The sequence below is a fragment of the Rutilus rutilus genome (genome assembly GCF_951802725.1).
Source record: "Rutilus rutilus genome assembly, chromosome: 22".
NCBI classification, from domain to species: domain Eukaryota; kingdom Metazoa; phylum Chordata; class Actinopteri; order Cypriniformes; family Leuciscidae; genus Rutilus; species Rutilus rutilus.
Genome location: NC_140227.1, coordinates 15,261,114 through 15,284,524, shown reverse-complemented (window position 1 = coordinate 15,284,524; position 23,411 = coordinate 15,261,114). Strand labels below are relative to the sequence as shown.

The window sequence follows — 23,411 nt, the reverse complement described above, 5'->3', positions numbered from 1 at the left end:
AAATTTGCCATAGATTGAGTACGCAAGAATGCATTATCAGTCTCCTTGTGTTTGTTGGGTAAAAAAGAAAAACTATATAAACAAAGTAAAAATTCATTTGACTGATAACTACCCCCTGATAACTACTATATATACTGTATATATATATATATATATAGAAGTTCCAGCAATATATGATAAGGTCTTTATAATGTGTAAAAGTTAAGGTGATTGTGAAAGTCAGATGCAAGTCTTAACTGTATTTAAGAAGTCAAATGATATGGAGGTTTGATGGTAAATGAAATCCAATGAAGTAGATGACCGTCATCAAACATATAGATTTCCCATCAAAGGAAGTCTGTAGCAGTAATCAAACTGTCTACTGTGGCTACATCCAACCATGAACCTCATAGTAGTACTCAATGTGGCAAAATCCCAACCAGGACCACAAAGTTGGCACAAATACTCATTCAGCAGATACAGAAAAGTCCTTCTACAAAACACAAAATGCCTCCTGTTATTTATCTGCATTAAATCCACTATATTCAATAAGCACAAATACAATATTTCACCAGTAAATAAACCATCAACATGAACATATACATTTTACTTACAGTTGAGCATGAAACAGATTTTTTCCCAACCAGGACTTTGATAATTTCTTCTACTGCTCACCTGTCTCTTTATCTAAGCACAGAGGTCTCACTAATACCCCTAGTGGTGAGGAGTGTAATTGCAGTTTAAAAAACTAAGTAACTGACAGGTGTCTGTTACATGCTGATGTCGTTTTCCATAGCGTCAATCCAAGACGCAGTGTATCATTCTCTTTCTCAGGGAACCGTGGATACAGTCGAAACCTGAGACGTTTTCTTTGAAGTATTACTGTAACTACCAAGTAAACTAGACATCCAATTTTTTTTATTTTATAATGATGTATTGAATTCAACAAAAGTGAAAGTAAAGACATTAACGTTACAAAAATTATATTTCAAATAAATGCTGTTCTTTTTAACTTTCTATTCATCAAAAATCATGGTTTCAACAAAAATATTACTCAGCATGACTGTAAATAATAATAAGAAATGCCCCTTGAGCACCAAACAAGCATATTAAAATGATTTCTGAAGGATCATGTGACCCTGAAGACGGTGTCTTCTATGCAATTGCTCTCATTCATTTTTTCATCATTCATTTTGTGTCACGCGACTCTCGTGTGGATTTACTACATGCAAACCCAGACAGACTGGAGTAATGGCTGCTGACAATTCAGCTTTGCCATTACAGAAATAAACTACATTTTAAAATAAATTGAAACAGAAAACGGTTATTTTAAATTGTAATAATGTCACAATATTACATTTTACATTAAATGCAGCCTTGGTGAGCATTAGAGAGTTCTTTCAAAAACATTAAAACATTGTACCGACCTCAAACATTTGAATGATAATGTATAACTGTGAAATAATGTTAATTAGGATCACAACATGTACACACATTTTAGCCATTTCCTTTGTGCACCAAACAAGCATTTTTTCTTAATGCTTAATGTCGTTTTTCTTAACGACAGATTGTAGATTGACGCTCCAGTTAGAAGTAATTTTTTTCCAAGCAGGTACCCAATGTTTTAGTCAAACCCACCAATTAAAGGCCATGTAAAAATAAAACAAATTGTGGTTGGTCACATAACATGTTGCTCAGACAGTCTCTTCCTGTCCAAGTAGGCAGTCCTTGGCCAGAATGAGCTGTAATGTGGACCACATTTCCAATCTGACTATGTGAGACAAACTATTTGAAGTGTAACATGTTTGCTCTAACTTTTTACTTCGTTGCTAGGTCAAATGTGCTTATTATCAAGGGAAAAGTGTTAGTTCTTCCCTTTAGCTGAAAAGAGCGCTGGGATCGTTTTCTGCTGTCCCGTGAGGTTAGTGTAAACAGGTCACCAACTCACTGAATACAGCCCAGAGCTCCTTGTCTTTAAGGACAACACATCCATGGCGGAGAACTCTCAAGACATTGCACTGAAAAGGTAAAACCATCTCAGTATTAAAAATGATACGTATAGTAATACATTTTTTTTTTCCTGTTTTAATAATCCCCCTCTTCCTGCCCCCCAATACACTTCAATGCACCTGTTTATTACAGTTCTACATCTGAATGAAACCTCTTGAAGTGTGAGGTGTCACTCACAGATCAGAGTCAGTATATTAAAGGTGACGCTCTCCTCTGGACTTATTGGAGTGAAAAAACATGTAACGTCTCACACACACATATGCACACAGAAACAGCTCTTCAGAAAGCATTTTCATTTCATAATTATTGTTCATTGTGTCTACAGTGTCACATCTTTTCAAATATTTCAGTTAATTAATTTTTGTCATTTGTGGCTCCTTCACAGACTAAGGCACTCATTCTGTGGGCATAATTACCAATAATAACACAGAAAAATCTATATAAACTAGTTTTTTTGTAAAATAAATGAATATTTAAAATAATAATAATAATAACAATAAATGTTTCTTGATCAGCATATTCAAAGTTTTCAAATCAGCATATTAGAATGATTTCTGAAGGATCACGTGACACCGAAGACTGGAGTAATGACGCTGAAAATTCAGCTTTGCCTTCACATCAATAAATTCAATTTTAAAATATAATAAAATAGATTTTAAATCGTAAATTGCATTGCAATGATATTTCACAATATTGAAGTTATGTATTTTTGATCAAATAAATGCAGCCTTGGAAAAAATGAGAAACTTCATTCAAAAAGACCTTTGAAACTGTTGAACAGTAGTGTAGATACATGCATGTGGATGATATATCACAAAAGTTGTGATTTTCACTTTTTTTTTATGGTGGCCCAAATGTGACACAAAATAATTGAGAAATCAATTAAGAAATGTATGAATCACCCGAGAAATCTATAAACCAATGAATACAAATGTATATAAATAACAATTTCCAGATTTCATTAATCACACAAAAGAATAAAACTGCAATAAAAGTGAGCACAAAAAACGAATTAACATTTAATATCAAAAGTTGTTTCATATGTGTAGCACAAGCAAGCTAAATAAAAAGCTAAATAAATCCATTTATGAATATTAAACTTACGGTAATAACCAGCAGGGTTCCTTTGAGGAGCGTCAGCAGTGACGTGATGGGCTGAATGATGACCTGGGCCAGGATAATACCCAATGAGAGCGTCCATGTAAATGCAGGGATCACGTAGACATGACTGCAGAAGAAAAATCAGGCAAACAGTCATCTTGTCCCCCATTGTTTTAAATTACAGCTTCAGTAACTCCAAATAATACGAAATACAAAAAATTACAGACTGCAGTGAGAGGAAATGACAACAACACAATACAATTGTAAGACAAGTATTCTTTACAATTTCCCTGCAAAACATAGACTTAGCCTCTCTAAATCACATCCTGAATGAGGAGAACACATTTCTCCTCTCTAAAGAAAACAACAGGGGGCAGGTAATTGTTTTGAAGTGTCTGTCTCTATCTGATGAGAGTGCTGTCTGATCCAGTGCTCCATAATACAGTGAACTTCACAAATGCTTCTATTATTCTTTCATTGCAAAAATATGCTCAGAAGACTAACACTGTCAAGAAACATATGCATGATCACAAAGGGAACTCAAGGGCATGGGACAGGAACTCAAATGCAAGACTACAGTGTTCAAAGGGATAGTTCACCCCAAAATAGAATGATCCCATTCCCCCCAGTAGAATGTCTGTTGGGGGACCACCAAAATAAAGTGTTAGCATATAGATACAATTTTGCATAACCGTTCCATTTTTATGCAGCCAAAAACATGTTCTTTTTATTTCCTCAAAATCTTCCCAGCGTGCTTTCATATGATGAAATTTCAATTGTTTCACCAATACAATCTTAAATCTACAGTATGGTGGGACATTTCCAGTTGCATAATATCTTCCTAGCTTCCATAATAGAATACATTTTTATAAAGGTAAACACATTCTTTGCTATGAGGAGGGATAACTATGGCGCCAAGGGCCTCAGCTACTTTATTAAGTATTTTGAGAGTTTTGCACCAGTCATCTTATAACATTATTATCTATGTTTGTGGACAGAGGTCAAATTCTATTGTCCCAAAGCAAAGCAAACTTATTTATGAACTCAATTCAGCAAGACCACCATATCCCACAGATAAATATGGGTTTTATAATGGATTAAGAGAACTGTGAATACTCTACGAGGGCTGAAATAACCTATTGATTTGTCCTTGCAGGATCACTTTACACACTCACTCGCTCTCTTCTCTCTCTCTCTCTCTCTCTCTCTCTCTCTCTCTCTCTCTCTCTCTCTCTCTCTCTCTCTACCCTTGGTCACATGCATCTGCCTATGATGTGTTCTTAATGAAGCATTCAGCCATCGATGTGGTGCAGGCCGCCATGAGTGGATAATTTTCAGGTTAAGTATTTACTGGGGTGTTGCAAAATAAATTACTTTTGTGGGAATAAGTGCAACTACATCGAAATTCTGCAGTGGACATAAAAATCTGTTTTTTGCTGATCACCATCAATTATACTTGATAGTATATGCTTACATATTTTTTTTTATGTTGTAATGATTTTTAGAAATTTTAAAGAAAAACTAATTTAAACAGAACAGGTGGTTAACAATATACTTCAAAAAAGTCCATATTCACAATTTCATATTATTGTTAATATAATATAATATAATATAATATAATATAATATAATATAATATAATATAATATAATATAATATAATATAATAATATAACATAAAATACTAAATGTATTTTTTCATTTAAGTCATAAAAATGAGTTGCACCCAATATTGGAGCTGTTTGTTTGCATGAAATAAAGACCTGAAAAAAATACAAATTGTGTGAAATAGCACTGAAGTAATCACACACAAATGTGGCACAGATGTTCCTTAAATTTACAGGCATTTGTATATATCTAATGTCTGAGGTATCTAAGGTATCTGTGATCTGAGGTAAACAAAAACGCTCAGAGAACTGAACACAATCAGAAATGCCAATCAATCAGAACTTCTATTTACTCTATTGACAAGTCGTAGACTTGAGTTCGGCCCGCAAGAGGAATTCACAACAGAAAAAAAAAAAAAACTATAAATTGTATCCAACTGCACATAAATTTCTAATGCTTCTGACATATTGATATTGCCCTCTGATATTTAAGATTCTAGGCTTTTACCTTTTTCTGGCTGACCGAGTCCATTTTCATCAGTCAGTCACCTTTGCGGCCCATAGTTTTCTTAATACCACAAAAAGAGGATCAAATGAATAATCGATAAACTTCATTTCTGCATTCTCTGAAGTTTTGAGAACTTCATTAGCACGTTCGCTAGGGTGGATTTGGCACTGATGTGCCCCTGAAAGATTGTGGGAATGGCTTCTTACTATGGTATGAATCTTAAAGCTGCTGAGGAAAGAAAAAAACAGACAAAAAGGAATGATGTAGAAAGAAAGCAAGAGTGAAAAATACAGAATGACAGTATCCTGCCCCAGATGGGAGTACTGACAGCACACATTTGTCTGTGACATCCAACTCCCTGCAGTCTGGAGACGCCCACCCCACCATCCCGACATCATGAGCCAAAACAAAACAGAATGAAAATATGATTCTCTGCACAATGAGACTACTTCTGATGCTCTAAAATAAAGCTGCTCCATCTCCATAAAACAAAAACGTGAGAGCTATCTGACATTACAATTTTATTATAATGCAATTTTATGTAGTTTGATGCAACCCTATATGATCTAAGGAACATCATTTACTCACTCTCATGATATTCAAAACATATGCCTAAAGGAGATGTTCCTGCTGCTCTTTTCAATAAAAGTGACTGGTGACCAATGGCTTTCAAACTCTGAAAGCAAAAAGCATCATTCAATTTGTGTTTTGAAAGCCATTTCAAAAAAAGAAAGTCATTATTCACTGATAATCTACAATTTGTTTGCACATTAAAATATGGCACGTCAAAGAGACGTAATTTATGCAATGTCACTAGTTACACGACACACGTGAACCAATCAAAATGCACCAAATTTGCATATGGCAGTGGCAGGTTAGTGAAAAAAAAAGAGCTTTCATGAACCATCTAATGCACTCATCAAACTAAGCTTTTTCTTCACTTTATTGCCAGTATAAATGATGGTCCCAAGAGTCCTTTCAAAAGTTCATCTAAAGCATGATGACTGTAAAGGCATAATTTATATCCTGATGATCATCTTTCTCAAAGCACAAATATGTAATTAATTTAACTTTAAACACTGTAATTCATTATTTATGAGTGGGGGAATTGAATGTACAAGGTTAAGAAATATATAAGATAAATTGATTTCATTCCTCATATAAAGCACTGAATGATAAACCTTTTTCCTACTGAATTTGTCTCAAGTGGTGTGTTTTAATTAAAATGAAAAACTATCAGGTTAAGAGGTTCAAATAGCTCAAGGGCAAAGAATACAGCAACAGTGGCTTGAATCCAAGGATCATTTCTGTATAGAAAAGTTAGGACTAGGATGGATGGTATCTCATAAATACTTGTTTACAGCATAGTTTTTAATGATTAATATGAATTATATTTTCATTATTTTCTTAAAGGTGTCTAATCATACATTGCATTCATTATTTTATTGTTTTTCCTGTGGTCCACTTACAATGTAATTATATTTTTATTGTTCCAAATGCAATCATAATTTTTCAAGACCATAATCTGATCTTTAGAAATAATCCAAGGACTTGAGAATGAATTTGTTTTTCTATCTTCATTTCAGTGTAGGAAGTTTTGAACTTGATTAATCTTGATTTATCTTTCTACACCTTTTAAATTGAAAATCGCATTTATATTTTACAAAAGATAAAGGCATAAGAAACAAAACTTACTGAAAAGAAAAACAGCCAATTTCGAATAGGTTGTAATTATGACCATCTTTTAATTGAATTATGACACCGTATGCTATTGGAGAGGATCCCGTGTCTGCTTATGTAATTTTTCCTGTTAACTTCCAGTTCTAAAACTGAATACTAATGTGCACATAAGTTTTCTCAAATCTTTTTCATCACTCAATGAATGGGTCATTTGTATTAATGCATTGGGGACGACGACGACGACGACACACATGCATTATATTGCATTGCATATAACGTGTGCTGGTCAACTACTCTAAAATTAAGAAACCCCTAGAAAACAGTTTAGCTGCATTAGCTGAATAAATGTTAGCCAATACAAACATATTTATAGAAAACAGTTGACAATGAACAGACAGGAGTCCAATAATAGCATAACGAATCACTTATTCTAAAAAGAATATCAAGTATAAGTTAGACGAATCCGACATAAAATGAGGGTTAACAGTAAAATGTCCGTCATTTAACAAATTTTAAAAACACGGATGGATAATACAAAATGCTTTCTGACATTTTGACAGAAAAAAACAAACAAGCAAGAACAGAATTTAAACTTAGCACGTCAATTTTCATTTTACAATTATCTTCTCTCTGTGTGCGCGCATCCATGTTTGTGAGAGAGAGAGGTCGCGCAGCACTGATAGGCTACAATGGTACTTTTTAATCCATAAGTAACTAACGCGCTAGTTTTCATACAAAATAAATATGTAACATAATTAGGTACTTTAGTTATTATTAACACAATAACGTAACACATGAGGGCTACGTTTCTCAACACTGAGAATGAATAAATAAACGCCTGTTTCTCCAGACTCGCGTTTATCAGTAATCCACAAATCACATCACTTTCATAATCACTAAGCCATAGCGATTACAAATTTATTAAGATTTATTGTTCAGCATTACTTGAGCATTTTATTATTTGCATGGCTGAATGATGTCTTCCTCTTTTCTGAGTGACCATGAATAACGGAGTATTTTAAGACAATCCATGCGATCCGTGTGATCATCGAATCCATAGGATTAAGTTAACTCAATACAATATTTCAAGTTTCCACATCCACATCCACCCCAGGCCGTTTACCTTCAGGAGTCAGAAGTACCGTGACTACTGTAGCTACTGTCCTCGCTTATGAAATCAGTCAGACGGCGGGCCGCGAGAGTGGAAGGGGGATCGAGCAGGATTCTTTATTGGTGTCGATTTTCAGTCTCTTTAAATGATAGGCCTTACGCATCTGTCAATCATCCCCGCTTGCTATTTGGGGAATGAACCCAGTTACCCAGGTTTTTGCGTAGTTTAGAGTGACAGATCGTACCAGCGTACTTTGAAGTCAAAATGCGTATCTGCTAAGCAAAATGCGTACAGGTTGGCAGGTCTGAGTATATCTTGTCCCTTCGTCACTATCATTTACTAAAAAGGCAAAAGTCTTTCAACACATTCAACAACAACTACTAAGCAGTGCAGCAACAAAACTGCAACATGCTGATAATTTATAAAACGATTATCACTGCTACGTGATAACTAAGTAACTACTTTTATTTTAGAATCTTAAGCGTGTAACATTTTTGGTTTCGTTTTCATTCTTTTCCCTGTTCTGATTTGCCTGAGTTCTGTTAGCTAATTAGTTTACATGGTTATTCATTAGTTCCTCACCTGTTCTTAGTTCTGTTGATTACTCTTTGTGTATTTAAGCCCTTAGTGTCCTCTGTTCGGTCTCGTTTGTGTTTACGTAGTTGTGTTTTTCTGGAATATCTCCTGAGAGTTCGATTTTTTAATAAAGTGTTTCTTTGAATCTCCTTCGGATTTTTAGATCTGGCGTGCCTCAGATCGCTCGCTTTATGTCTTTTACTACACCAGCCTTAGCGAGCAATCAAAGGCACTCCTGCCTGGTGATGGTCCTCTGGGAATTTTGCGCATTTGTGGAGAGGGTGATGGTGAACAATGGATTGGCGTTCACAATTCTGCCCCGCAAAGGAGGACATCACCAGCCCCAATCCGGATCCAGAGACCAGCCAGCCGCCTGCCACACCCTGCATGGAGCCTATGCCAGAGCTGACCGCAAACACGAAGCACGAGCCTGAAGCGATGCCAACACCAGAGACAGCGGCTGAGCCTATTATCGCCCCAGAGCATGAGCCCAACGGAAAGTCTGACCAGGTGCATGAGCCGGAAACATTGTCCATCCCAGTGGGTGTGCTAGTGGAGCATGAGGGAATGGAATGGAGTCCCACCACCACTGCACTGGCCTGGCCTCTGGGAAATATTATGAGGATTTGGAAGAGGATATTCCCCGTAATCTACTGTCCCCTATGATCCTGCCCAGCTCCAAATCATCTCCAGCTCCGCCTTGGCACAAGGATCCCCTGTTTCCGTCTCGGGCCGCTGAGTCTGTCACTCCACCTCGGCCCTGTCAACCAGTCGGCTCCAACTTGGCTCCTCCCTCTCGGGGCCACCTGGGGCCATCATCCTCACTGCTTCACCGAGCTCCCTCATCACTTCGGCTTCGCCTTGGTGAGTCATCACTCTGTCTGTGCCACGGATATCTGGGCCTTCAGGTGCGCTTCGTCCCTCCAGCCCTATGGCTTCATCAGGGTCCACCTTCCGACCGGCCTCAGTCATATCAGCTCCTGCCTTCATCTCTTCCAACTATCATCGCCACCCTGGTTTCTCCCGTCGTCATCTACTCTTCTGTCCAACCCTTGGCCAGCCCCTAATCCTCTTTTAAAGCACCCTCCCTCCCTCCCTCCCTCCCTCCTCATTTTGACTTGTTACTTACATTTATTTTCAACGAAATTACTACTTTTATTCAAATTTGCATTTACTCTTTCCCCGCCAGCGTTTTTGAAAAAAGTTGCTAGCCACCACCAGCGTTTTTGATCATTTTCACAAATTTGTCATGGCACCCAGAATATTTAGTTATGAATGAATATCTGGACATACACTATAATAAAAGAAAAAAGAGAGCCTCTGCAAGTATTGTTTGTTTTATTCTAGCTTATTGCATTCTTTTTTTAATCAACACTTGAATGTGGGTAAGTTTAATAAAAAAAAGCAAAATTTTAAGCAAAAAGCTGAGAAAAAAAGACTCCATCAACACCCCCAAAGCTACACAGTCCTATAGCTTGTACTGGTTCGACATTTCATTCTGTAACATTAAGCAATTTTGATTTATGTGCTGTTTAATGTTGATGATCACATTATTATATACATAAGCTTACATGTGCTGTCGCTTGTTTCTGTTTCTTCTTCAAGTTTTTTGATCAGGAGATTCAGTACTCTACAGCAGTGGTTCCCAATTCCAGTCCTCGTGACCCACTGCTCGGCACATTTTGTAGGTCTCTCTTATCTGACACACTCAGTTCAGTTCATGGAGTCTCTCCTAATGAGCTGATGATCTGGTTCAGGTGTGTTAAATAAGGGAGACATACAAAATGTGCAGAGCAGTGGGTCACGAGGACTGGAATTGGGAACCACTGCTCTACAGTATAACAGTGAAAACACGGAAAACCGGAAATTTCCGTCAATGTCAATGTGGAAGCATTGTCTCAAATGATAGAAGGGAAAAAGTTGTAACGATAAAAGTGATGGTAAAGACATTTATAATGTTGCTATTTCTATTTAAGATAAATGCTCTTTATTTTAACTTTTTATTCATCAAATAACATTAATAAAAATAATATTAGAATGATTTCTGAAGGATCATGTGACACTGGATAGGGCTGGGCGATATGGACCAAAAGTCATATCCCGATATATTTAGGCTGAATATCGATATACGATATATATCCCGATATTTTTTCCGCAAAGTGAGAGCAAATGTTCAGTCAAAGTCAAAGCCAAATATGACATGTTAAAAGTTGTTTTATTGAAACCAGCTATTTCAGTGAACAGTTGCAAAATCAAATTAATAAATAATAAACAGGTTTCTTCACCTTAGGGCTGCACGATTATGACAAAAATCATAATTGCCGATTATTCCCTTCGAATTGTTACTTGCGATTTATTAATTATGCTTATCAAAGTTTACATTGAATATATAAATAAATTTTGTGTAAACATGTTATAATTTGCCTATATATATATATACACATATATATATATACTTTTTCCCTTTACTTAACATGAATTGTAAGAATATGACTAATAGTAAAGATTAGTAGGCTACTAATAAATAAACATTAGGCCTATGCTAAAGCTATTAAATAGCAATCCCAAACTAGTTTTTGTTAATGCAATGTTGGTATGAGCCACTACAGTCATTAAAAAATATAAAAAATAACACAAAGAAAAATAGTGGCATTTTGGGGTTACCGGTAATATGGAAACCACAGTTGCCATGGTGAATACACAATATTAACAATAACTGTTAATGAACCATGGAAACTGCTCCTGGTGAATAGAATGAAAATCAGGTCTGCATTACTTTTATTTCGTGTAATTTACAACGTAACGGCGTTGCATGCTCGTAGTTTCTTTTGCACTTGATCAGTGAGGCGATACACAGCGCGCGCGGCCGCATTTGCGCGTGCAATTGAGTGTGCGCTCCGAGCACAGGATAACGGCTGACAGGACAAGAAAGTTCGTTTTTCTGAGGTGAAAGACTTTATTTCAGCGTACACTTATGTCACTGCCTGGTAGTTCCTATTGTGTTGGGTTTTCTGAAGTAGTCATGATTCGCCTCTTGTAACATAACATGCTCTAAACACGCACGCAAAGTGGAAAAGGAGGAGCGGAGGCGCGGGGAGCAGAACGCAAATTTGAACTATATCGATATATGCGATATGGTCTAATTTCATATCGCATTTAAAAATATATCGATATATTTTTTATATCGATATATCGCCCAGCCCTAACACTGGAGCAAACGAGTAAGCTGAAATTCAGCTTTACTGCTTTCACTGTATGTTTAACCAAAAAAATGCAGCCTTAGTGAGCAGAGACTTTCTAAAACATAAAAAAATCTTACTGACCCCAAACCTTTGAACTGTAATGTACATCCAATCTAATCTACATGGAATAAAACCTCTGTAGTACTTGTATAAACTGTAAAACCAGTCAGATTTACAGAACAGAAAGTCCTGTCACTGCATGTGAAACTCAATATCAAAACAATGACAAACAATGGGTGAGTAGTTCGCTCCATGTTGCTTCATCAAAAATTATATTGGAATAATCTGTAAAGGTAGGTTTGTAGTTTCCCACAGTCCAACACACACACACACACACACACACACACACACACACACACACACACACACACACACACACACACACAGACACAGCTAAACAGAGCCATGCTGCTTACATAGGCCACCTGGTCATTTGGCTGCCAAAATAAATATGAAATGGGTTTTATTAATCAATTTTCCAGATATCAAAAGTTGTTTAGTTTCTCTCACAATACATCACAGAGAAGAACATTTTTGCTTGTGTTTTTGCTCAGGAAAAGCATTAGGAGATCAAACACCTCACAGGCACAATATAATGAGAGAATTTCCAGCCCTGCTGTAACTGCATTTATAAACATTACTCAAACTGAGTCCATGATTTGACTGACAAGCAGAGAATAGAAAATCTGGGCTTGAAATTGAACATCTAGAGAATAAACAATATGATTGACTTGGTGTCTTTCTTTGAGATAACGTAAGAATAAAGGCCCTATTTGTTTAAAGAAAGTATAAATCAAAGAAAAGCATGTGCATTTATTTAATCTGACTGAACAAAAACAGATCTTGTGTGCAAGCCTGCTCTTAACATTTATTAATGTTACATTAAATATTACAACCTAAGGCAGCTCACCTGGTATGAAAAAGTGCAGCATAGGCCTCACTTCCCGCCAGGACGTAACTGATTCCAATGGACACACTGTTGAAGACACAGTTCGTTATCAGCACTCATTACAATAATGACAGTTCATATTAATGAGGAGCTGTCAAGGACAAATCAAACAGGATCTTCCATTGCTCCAAATCAAAGTTGGACAAAGCCAGATATTTAATATTCATAAGGGTCATTGTTCATTGTACTTTTGACTATTGAAACTTATGAAACTTCTTCAAACTTCAAACATCAATGTTAAACCTTGTATCCCATTCTGGAAAAAAAGATCAACCTTAAAGTGAATTTTGGTATCATATGTGATGGTTTGGATATTTGATACCGTGTGTGATGGTAATGAAGTTGTCCACTTTTTTGAAGAAAGGATAGATAAGCCTTGGGCTTGCTAGCATAAAAGTTAGATAGCAGTTAATTAACTGATAAAACCTATAAAAAATACAAATTGTACTCAAATTTGATTAGTGGAGAATTTTAAGTCTCAGATACACACAACCAAAATACCAAAAATTATTACATTTTGGCAAAATGAGGAAAAGGTAATTAAAGAGACATTTTAAACTAGAATGACAGCAAGTTATTTATTTATTAGTTTATTTATTTAAAGCAAGATCTCCTAATTTAATCACAAATTAAAAATGGGACCTTTCAGAATCTTTGAATTTTGCATTTTGCCACTAACGTATAATGTTGAATGTTAAATGTTGAATCAGTCGGTCTAAAAAAATGTAGCTGTCTGTGTGAAATAACTACAGAAGGAAAAAGATAGGGAAATAGAAACCTTGACTTGCACCATCATACTGGACAATGCTGTGTGGATCTGTGGTCCTTGACTGGTTAGAGAACGCAATCTGTCATGGAAGCACATTGATCGAGGGCTAAGCCTCTTGAACACAATGAGGAGAGAATCAATTGGATGTGTGTTAGCCAAACCTGTCTAAACGCTGATAACAAGGCTTTTTTCCATTCAGTTGCATGACTGAGCATGCAGAGCATTGCAACAAATGATGCCGTGTTAAGTGTCAAAGGCATTTCTCAGTAATGACCACTGATGCCCTGCTCTTTCCCAGTAAAAATCCCAACAAAACTCATGCATTTTGGATTCTGTATTTAAAAGTACCCCAAAACTTTAGATTTGACTAAAGTAAAGAAAAAGATGAAAAATAAGTGGGGGGAGAGCTAATTTACATCTAACATCTGGCAATTAATAACGACCCATTTAAAGACAGACAGATGGGCGGCCATATTGGCGACTAGTACAAAAAGTGGTCGACCATTATTCCATTATTCTGCACCATTATTCCAAAGGTGAAATGTTAAAACTGTTGTTCGGGGCAGTGCTGCTGACATTTCACATATAAATAACACTGCATTTTATGGCAGCTCAGAGAGCATAACATGGATTTAAAACCTACTTAACGCTCATATCCAGAGAGGATGTTTGTGCATGTACCTCCTCAGCGGAGAGCAGCTTTTAACTACTTTCTCAGTCCCAATGACTTCATTAACCTTTTTTGTTGATCAAAAACTGAACGAGATGCTCTCCTCAGACTAATTGAAGGGGTTCAGTGACATTTTAGCGGAGCGCGTTTGTGACACATTTATGAGAGTGTTCTTCGCAGAATCTTCTTTATAGCGAACCCTGAAATGAACACAAAGATCTGAGAATGACCGAGGTCACGTGGCACCGGCTGTTAGTTCTTTTTTTTTTTTACCAAAAAGACTGTGAAAGACTGTAAAAGTATAACATAATTTGGCTTTATTATACTTTCTGTTGTTGTTTGCAAGCCTTTTATGGGAACATCTATTATTGCCTCTGGTAAAAAATTTTAATGATAGAAAAACAGGAAGGCAATGAGAAAGACAGATTGATGAAGTTCAAGACCTTATAATAACACCAATGTAGAGTACAAACAATTTTGATGCTATTTTAGTAAGACATGTCCCCTGTGACTGAATTAATAAACAAGCCGTATTATTTTTATATTTATTTATATGATTATCACTGAAAATCAATATATTTTGCTGCATCTTGTACATCTATTATAGTCAGAGGAATGTTTATTTATATATAATATTTATATGCGATTCCTTTTTTTTTAAAACTGTACTCTTATTTTGTTTGATTTTATGCATTTATTTGAATATATCCTAGAAAATCTCATGCATAAACATTTATGACACTTATTCAAAGCTTTTTTCCTTTTACTAATAAAGAGCACAGAAAATAAATAGGGAAAATACTTTCCCTAAAGCAGCATCTCTATGAGTTAATGATCTTGTCTGTTTACCTCAGGGCACTCTTATACAAAAAGAGCTTTTGACTCGGAGCCAGTTCACCATTAATGTGAGCTCACAAGGCCAACATCATGTTACAACACAATTTAAGAGGCCAACAAAAGTACAATAAGTTTACAGTACATGGCAAATTACAACCCATAGTATCAAAGCTCTACATGAAATGTATGAATGCTGTCCAGTGTTTCAAGGCTATAATGGCGCTTTCCCGCTGCATGGTAAGGCTCGGTTCGGCTCGGTACGGTTCGACTCGGCGCGGAACGGTTCGGCTCGCTTTGCTTTTCCACTGCGTGGTACGACTCGACTCAGTACGGCACGGATCGGCTCGCTTTAGCTCGGTTGCTTTTCCACTGCAGTTAGTACCGCTTCAAAGTGGGTGGGACTGATCGTTATAGTTGCCGTCTTTACTACCATGACATCATCATATTAAATGCAAATTTTTCATTCCGTGTTTCCCCATCCACTCCTCGGCAACCAACGAGAGGAAAGTCTGCACCTCGTCCACTGACCACGATTCAGCCATTTCTTTTTTTTGTTTTGAAGTTTATACTCTTTTTTTTTTTTTTTTTTTAAGCAAATACTTTTAAAACAGGTGCTACAGCGTTGGCTGTTGTCTACTGGCTATTTAAATCTAGTGGGTTTAGTGTCTCGTGTCGTAAATACAATGACGCTGGTAGAGATGATTCTGTCTGACCAATCAGTGATCTGCAGTGTTTTCACGTCACATTTTAGTATCGGTACGGTACGTTTGGAACCTCAACAGAGGTGGTACCATTTAAAGCGAGCCGTACCGTACCGTACCATGCAGTGGAAATGCGCCATAAGTGAGCCATTCCGAACCGAGCCGTACCGTACCATGCAGTGGAAAAGCGCCATAAGTACCCAAATTGGCATAGGGCAGAAACTATATAACACACAACGAAAAGGGTATTTTAGTTTAGTATTTAGGATGCAACTTAAGCAGCTTTACAGCATCACATTCAATTAAAATGGCAACTTACATTTATAGCAGTGTGTTAATGTTTTTACTCGCATCTGACCTCGACAGACTGAAGAAAGATTTCCACATCAAAAAAGATTTTCGGAGAAGTTTTTCACATCAAAGGAGGCGGAGCTTCAGAGCCACACCTACATATTACGTAAATGCCATGGACCAATAGCAGATGTTTGAAGTTCAAAAATGTATACCAACGTGGAGCAAACCTTCGGAAAGTTCGCTTTGACAAGCTGTTTTGAACTCCTGCAACAAACTCCAAATTAACTTTTGGCATGATTTTTTTTTTAAATGACGTCACACCAGTTCGTTCTTCAATTTCGCTTGAAGCATATGGTTGCCTTAAGTTAACAAATGCAGGTTACCACTTTTTACAGTGTAGTAAAACTGTTCTTCGAACATTGTCTTTCTGGTGAAACTTGTTAAGCAGCTTTACCAAAAGCATGCTATGCTGAGACTAGCATCCAAAACGACAACATATGCTGGAGGTTAGTTATGCTTTTTAGTCCTCAAAAAGATATGAATGAAAGAGACTCACAACTGAAAGAGCAGAACAAAGCTGAAGGCCCGGCTGGTGTGCTTGCCCAGGAAGAGAACTCCCAGCACGTGCAGATTTGGCTGGAGGTCCTCATCTTGCCTCCGTGCTGTGATGTCTCTCTGCAGAAGACCTGCATCTACAGAGAAAACCAGCATCCATTTTAGATACATAACCATAGACAGAGGAAACGGCAGCATAATTTCAGTTAGCATGAAACAGTTACTGTCCTGATGTCAGCAGACACATAAAAAGTCAAGACATAGCTATTTATAGGAGACAGAGAAACATATTATATCATCTTATATGCTATGTACACTACTGTTCAAAAGATTGATATTGGAAAGATTTTTTAAAAAGTGTTATGTTCACCAAGTCAGCATTTATTTGATAAAAAAAAAACTGTAAAAACAGTAATATGATCAAATATTAATATAATTTAAAATTTTCTATTTTAATATATTTTAAAATATAATTTATTCCTGTGATGACAAAGGTGAATTTTCAGCAGCCTTCAGTGTCACATGATCCTTCAGAAATATATATGATATGCTGATTTGGTGCTCAATAAACATTTATTATTATTATTATCAATGATAATAAACAATTATGCTACTTAATATGTTTATGAAAATCAGTAATCTTTTTTTCAGGATTCTTTGATGAATATATATATTTTTTTAAATAGAAATTGTATGTAACATTATAATTGTCTTTAATGCATCCTTGCTGAATAAAAGTAATAATTTCTTTAATTTTTTTTTTTTTTTACTGAACCCAAACTTCTTTTTGACAAATCAGTTATTTCAGATTACAGGATAGAGCATTTTATATTATTTTCTAGCGAGAAAGGTAGGTGTTGATTTCCATTTGCATCTCAGGAGACAATCTTTGAGTAGATTCAGATAAGCACTATTTTTGTGTTTTAATATTTGACAAATACTAACTAAGAATTGACTTTGACCTATAAGCATCCACAGAACCTGATTTCACCAAGTGCAACATGTTCCTGGATCAACATCTTTAATCAGATTTGATTTGAAGATTGCAGTTAATGTTTAGTTTAGGCTTACAACCAGCATTAGGTGCTTCTACATCAGTGTTATTCATCCATCATTTCCCTCTGATTTTATAGATAAGTTATAGGTAGGGATAGGTTTAGGTTTAGGGGTAGGGATATTGTTAGCATTACATTTTCGGACAGGAATGTTGTTCCAGGATCCACAAAATATGTCGATCCAGGAACGCATCTAACTCGACAAAATGAGGACGTGCATTTCGAGGAAGGCCACTTTGTTTCCCATAGGAAACATTTATGAGTTGACAGCATTTGCTGCCCAGTGGCCAGAACGGATGGGCCTGACAAGCCCCCGTGTCAGCAACAGATGAGCAGAACCATCCATCAACCCCTCTGAGGTGCCACACATCACTCCCAATGCAAAGTTCTGCCACAATACCACAACACATAGTGCCCCGCTGTACGATTTTGACACAATAAATAATGAATCTTTTGAGACAGAAGTGAATGAATATGGACAAAGATAGGAGAAGTGTGCAGCAGTGAAGAATCAAATCGGAACAGCAGGGATAATTCATACCACTGCACTCCCTTTCAGACCTCAACACAGCAGCCTGCAGGAGCAGACAGAGCCAAACTCTTCAGCAACACTCACACACCCATTATGCCGCACACACCCCAAGTTATCAGTAAGGCAGCTCCGTTCTGTTCGCTGGTAATCAAGAGAGTCTAAATGCTGTCTAGAATAACAAGAGCAGATTACGTCAAGTACAAGTGGAAAACACAGAGAGGTGAAGAGAGACAGTGAGAGGAGACCAAGGCAAGTTGTCAGAATTTTTTATATAATTAATATTTCTCAAGGTGGGTTTATGTACATTTTATGGAGAATTAAAAAATGGAAATTATTTAATCTCCACTATTTATAGAATTCGAACACACACATTTTATATATATATATATATATATATATATATATATATATAGTGTGAATTACACTATGGTGTCCAAGGGCGTTAAAATTACGGGTAGACTACTTTCTTTGACCCAACATCTTGTTTTGATGTCCTTCATGGGGATCAAGCCTTCTTTATAAGGATGCACCGATATGCCGATAATCGATATATTGGTAAATCTAATATATACATCTATATAAATCTAAATTTTTGAGAGCCTGATTACAAAATCAAAGGTTTCACCAGTAAAAGCCATGTTCCAATCACATGATTAAAATGTTCTTATGATAATAGTCTATATGAGCCTATATGCTTGCACTGCACGTTGCACGTAATTTTCCTTTTTTGAAGTGATTCCAATCATATTTCAAGCAATTCAAAACTATCATGGCAAACAGTGCGCATCTGAAGTGTCTAAGCTGAAGGAAATAATCCATTATTTATCGGCTTTGATATATCAGACACATTTTCTTATTGGGCTGATAACATTAAAAATGAACCGATATCGGCCGATATAACGTGTATCCCTACTTCTTTAGGGGGGCTATTTATTTACATATATAAACACAACAACTCCAAAATTTCCACTTAAGAGGAGACTGATGGAAAGATAACAAGAAAAACACAAATCCTTTTTTTGAAAGTAATAAATGGTGCTGCGCTCAGTATTACATTCACCTGTCTGAGCTGATCTCCCGAGGGAAAAAACAAACACAGACCCATAACAGATGTTACATATAATTCTGTTGACACAAGCACCATTGATATGGTTATATTGAGTCAGAAATAGATGTGAATTAGATAAATATATGGTGCAGAAAACATTCATCTGGATGCGTTTCTAACTCCATCTGAAACAGAGAGCGCTCAAAAGTATCGCAGAGTTTCTACCTTTCATTAGGATGACGAATCACTTTCCAAATCGTTTATGTCAGTCAGCCACCAATCTCCCTAATGATGCTTTGGCACACAATCTGATTGGATTTTTTACATTAAGTTAAGACTACTGTACCTGTACGGCACAAATGACAAGGGAATGGGCTGTGGAGAGTAGCCGGCTAGAACATTAATTTCTGAGAGGGACCCATCTGCTTGCAGAGAGGGATGGCCAAGTAATTAGGATCGAGAGCTGCTAGAGCTCAACACCTGTCAAGGATACGTTGCAGCACTGAGTGTGTGTGTGTGAGTGAGTGTGTGTGAGTGAGTGTGAGAGAGTGAGAGAGAGAGAGAGAGAGAGAGAGAGAGAGAGAGAGAGAGAGAGAGAGAATTTTGAATTTGAAAAAGAACTTTATTTCACAATCATCTTAATACACACAAATTAACAAGCTAACCACAGAAAAAAAAAGAAAAAGAAATTAAGGGAAAAAAATTAATTCATCTTCAAAAATGGTACAAAAAACTCCCTTACAACACCAAATCTTCTCAAAAGTAAACAAATCATTCATAGTTTTATAAAACTTATAATCAATCAGTACTCTTGATTTCACCAATGTTAAAAAAGTCTCAATAATGTTTTGACCAGGTTTCTGTTCAATTTTATCCCTTCTACTAATATATATTGCCATTTTTGCTTGACCAATAATAAAATTCAGTAACTGACAAATATATTTCTTTTTTTGACTATACTTAAAACCCAAAATAAATACAGTTTCAGTAAATGATTCATTAAAATCTGTCGACAGTGACCATTGGCGACAGAAATGTCAGAGAGAGAGAGAGAGAGAGAGAGAGAGAGAGAGAGAGAGAGAGAGAGAGAGAGAGAGAGAGAGAGAGAGAGAGAGAGAGAGAGAGAGAGAGAGAGGAGCACAGAAACATCATCTAATCATTATTACGCATCATATTTTCTCCCAACGCACATTTAAGACAAACTGTATTTAAGTGAATAAACTGTTTAAGTGAATCTCCAAGACGGTACAATTTTCTCCAATTTTGGTACTTTTAATAGCCTTTTATTATCAAACGCGTCCCGCAGTTTAGCAACAGTATAGACTACATTTTACAACAATCACCGATCGTGCAGATTCTGACGTTACGTTTGGGTTTTAGGGAGAAATGACAGCACAAGTTGCGCGCAGAATGCGGCTTTAGTTTTTAATGGTTGTACCTCAAATATCTTCTTTTTTATAATCTTTGGAAGCCAAAATCTAAATCTAAAATAAAATGAGTTTAATATCAAAGATCTATAGTGTAACCGTTTGAATGTTTAGCTCTGTCCTCATCATCGTCACTCATTAAGCAGGGCTGTTGTGTTGTGCGCGCCGTGGCTCCGCGTGAAATATTACATTTGCAAGATAATAATTTCTTAATAGCAATAATAAATAGCACGTGTACTTTCTTAATTTCTCCAGTACCGACAGCAGAACCGATAACGTCCGAGCTTATCGATCCAGCGGTCTTTCATAATTCAGCACCAGGGCCCGTTTAATACTGGGTTTCAGTACCCATCCCTACATCTTAATATGCCATTTCTCAAAGCACCTGTGTACCATAAAGTAAAAAATTGGAATTTAGTCGCTTTCAGTTGCAGTATTTATAATAAATGATTTATCTGTGCACATCATCATCATAATTTAAATTCATGAGCTCTCATAATCTTAAATTAAAATAACTTCCCCTCTCTCTTGCAGCAACATCTATTCTCTTCTCTGATGACGTGTTTACTTGCACGAGGGCGGGACAACCTGTCACTCACATGACATCACAGCAACAGCAAACCACAACGATCCAATCAATTCCTGATGGGCAAAATCATGTCCCCCCCTACAGTTTTCTTGTTTGAGAAGCCATTTCACTCAGATATACGGCACAATAGGGAAGAAAAGACTATCACAACTTGTGTTTCATGCTGACTTTAAGAGATGCAGATGCCCCAAAGAGTATTTTAACAATTTAGACACTTAAAGGGATAGTTCACACAAAAATTCTTCAAAGAACAACATTCTGTCATCACCATCATGTCATTCCACACTTGTGTTTTATTTATTTTTCTGTGAAAACCCTTTTGGTTCTTATGTTTCACGTAATTTAATGCCAAACATCAATGACATTTGATGTTATTAATGTGTTGCCATATTTGATTTGGGCTATTAATCAGTGATTTGATTTGTGAGTGATTTAAATGTCATTCTGTTCATCTTGAAACATCATCAAAGTGATCATATCACTTCTAAACAAAACTGGAGTTCCTATTGATGTCTTTGGAGCTAGAAACATTCATACCCCACCACTACATTCACTGTATGAACAAAATCAGTGGAGATATTCTCCAAACATCTTTTGTGTTCAATCAGCATGAGGGTGAGTAAATGATGACAGCATTTTCATTTTGGGGAGAACTATACCTTTATTAAAAATGATTGAATGTGATTTCATTTAATATCAAAACAAAAAGTTTGTTATGCTTCAAAATGTAAAACAATGGATAGTGTTTAAAAAAACAAGACAACAATTGTGACAATTTGAAACTTTGACTTCAGCTTCTGAGAACCCCAGAAATGTGAAATTGGTCCAAATTTGCAGTTTTTATCATTTGAGAATATGGACCAAAATCATTCTCATATCCTTTACTAGCGACTTTCCTGAGCTGTGACATAAGAGAGAATGGCGTCTTTTGTGTCCAAATGGTGCAGACGTGGTATCTACCAGCATACGTGAACTGTGCAATGACATAAACTAGGCGTTTGGCTATTTAAAGACAAGAACAAAGCCTTTTGATATGTTCCAATGTAATGTTTCAATTAAAAATGTCAACACAGAAAAGAACATTACATTTGTTAAACCATTTCAAAGCTTGCTGAGGGATCCAGTATCCAAATGTTGCTCCTAATGTCTACTTACTGTCCATCAGTCAAATCTGGAATGCAATTTTTTTTAGAAAAACTCAAGTTCTTCACACAAATTATTCAGAAATATCCCCTACAAAACTGAATCAATGTCCAGCTGTAAACTTGGAGCAAGACTTAACAATATTTCCCTTCTCAGATAGAAACAGTATATTGCAAGTCACACCAAAAAAAAGAAACATGAATATTTCAAAACAGTTGTCATCACGTCTATCTCTGAAAATGTAGGATGACAGCAAGTCTTGAGGGAGAGACTGTGATAGGAAGAGCAAGGGAAGGAGTGGGAGAGAGAAAGAAAAGTTTGTCTATCTAAAAAAACAGTTTTGTAACTTGATATATACTCCATATCAGAGTTGTTGATGCTTCTCGTGGAATATGGAGAGCCTAAGTCCCGCCCCTCCGCTTCCGGCTCATGGGACCTTATTTCGGAAAAAATATGTATGGAAGTCAATGGCGAGAGATAACTTATCTTTTTATTCCGTCTGAACTGTGCCCTGAACTACACATATGATGTTTGTCAATTTAAAAGGTAATTATGAAAGTCAAGAAAGTCGCAGTTTGTCATAAAACAGAAGAGTAACGTTTAGTTTTATGTGAAAATCGCTCAATGAACTACATCTCTCGTCTCGCACTATGTACGTCACAAGATTCGTTGCTCGTATGTGTGTATTCTGGCTCAAAACACTCAGGCATGACGGCGTTACGTTACGATTATAATGTAAGACTATAGAAAAAATGACAGACGTTAGCTTCAGTAAAGTTAGCTTCATTCATTGAGAGAAAAGGTATGACGTCGCATGTGCGCCTTCTGGGTTTGTAGTCTTTGTAATTACGTATTTTCACAGTCTTATACCTCAGCAGTTTTACATCAAGCTGCGACTTTCTTGAATTTAAAATGTATCTTTTAAATTAACAAACATCATATGTGTAAATCAGGACACAATTCAAACGAGATCAAAATATTTGTTGTCTCTCGCCATTGACTACCATACAATATTTTTCCGAAATAAGGT

At 36.4% G+C, this 23,411-nt stretch overlaps 1 protein-coding gene across 2 annotated transcripts in view; it reads right to left on the bottom strand.

The window, feature by feature from the left end:
* LOC311281552 (uncharacterized protein) overlaps positions 1-23,411 on the bottom strand; it is a 144,386-nt gene that overhangs the window by 84,889 nt on the left and 36,086 nt on the right. For both annotated transcript variants that reach the window (XM_084394581.1, XM_084394582.1), the window contains exons 6-8: positions 16,589-16,724; positions 12,723-12,788; positions 3,094-3,217 (exon numbers count right to left, since the gene is read on the bottom strand). In XM_084394581.1, coding sequence (XP_084250707.1) covers positions 3,094-3,217; positions 12,723-12,788; positions 16,589-16,724 — 326 coding nt within the window. The remainder of the gene's footprint in view (positions 1-3,093; positions 3,218-12,722; positions 12,789-16,588; positions 16,725-23,411) is intronic.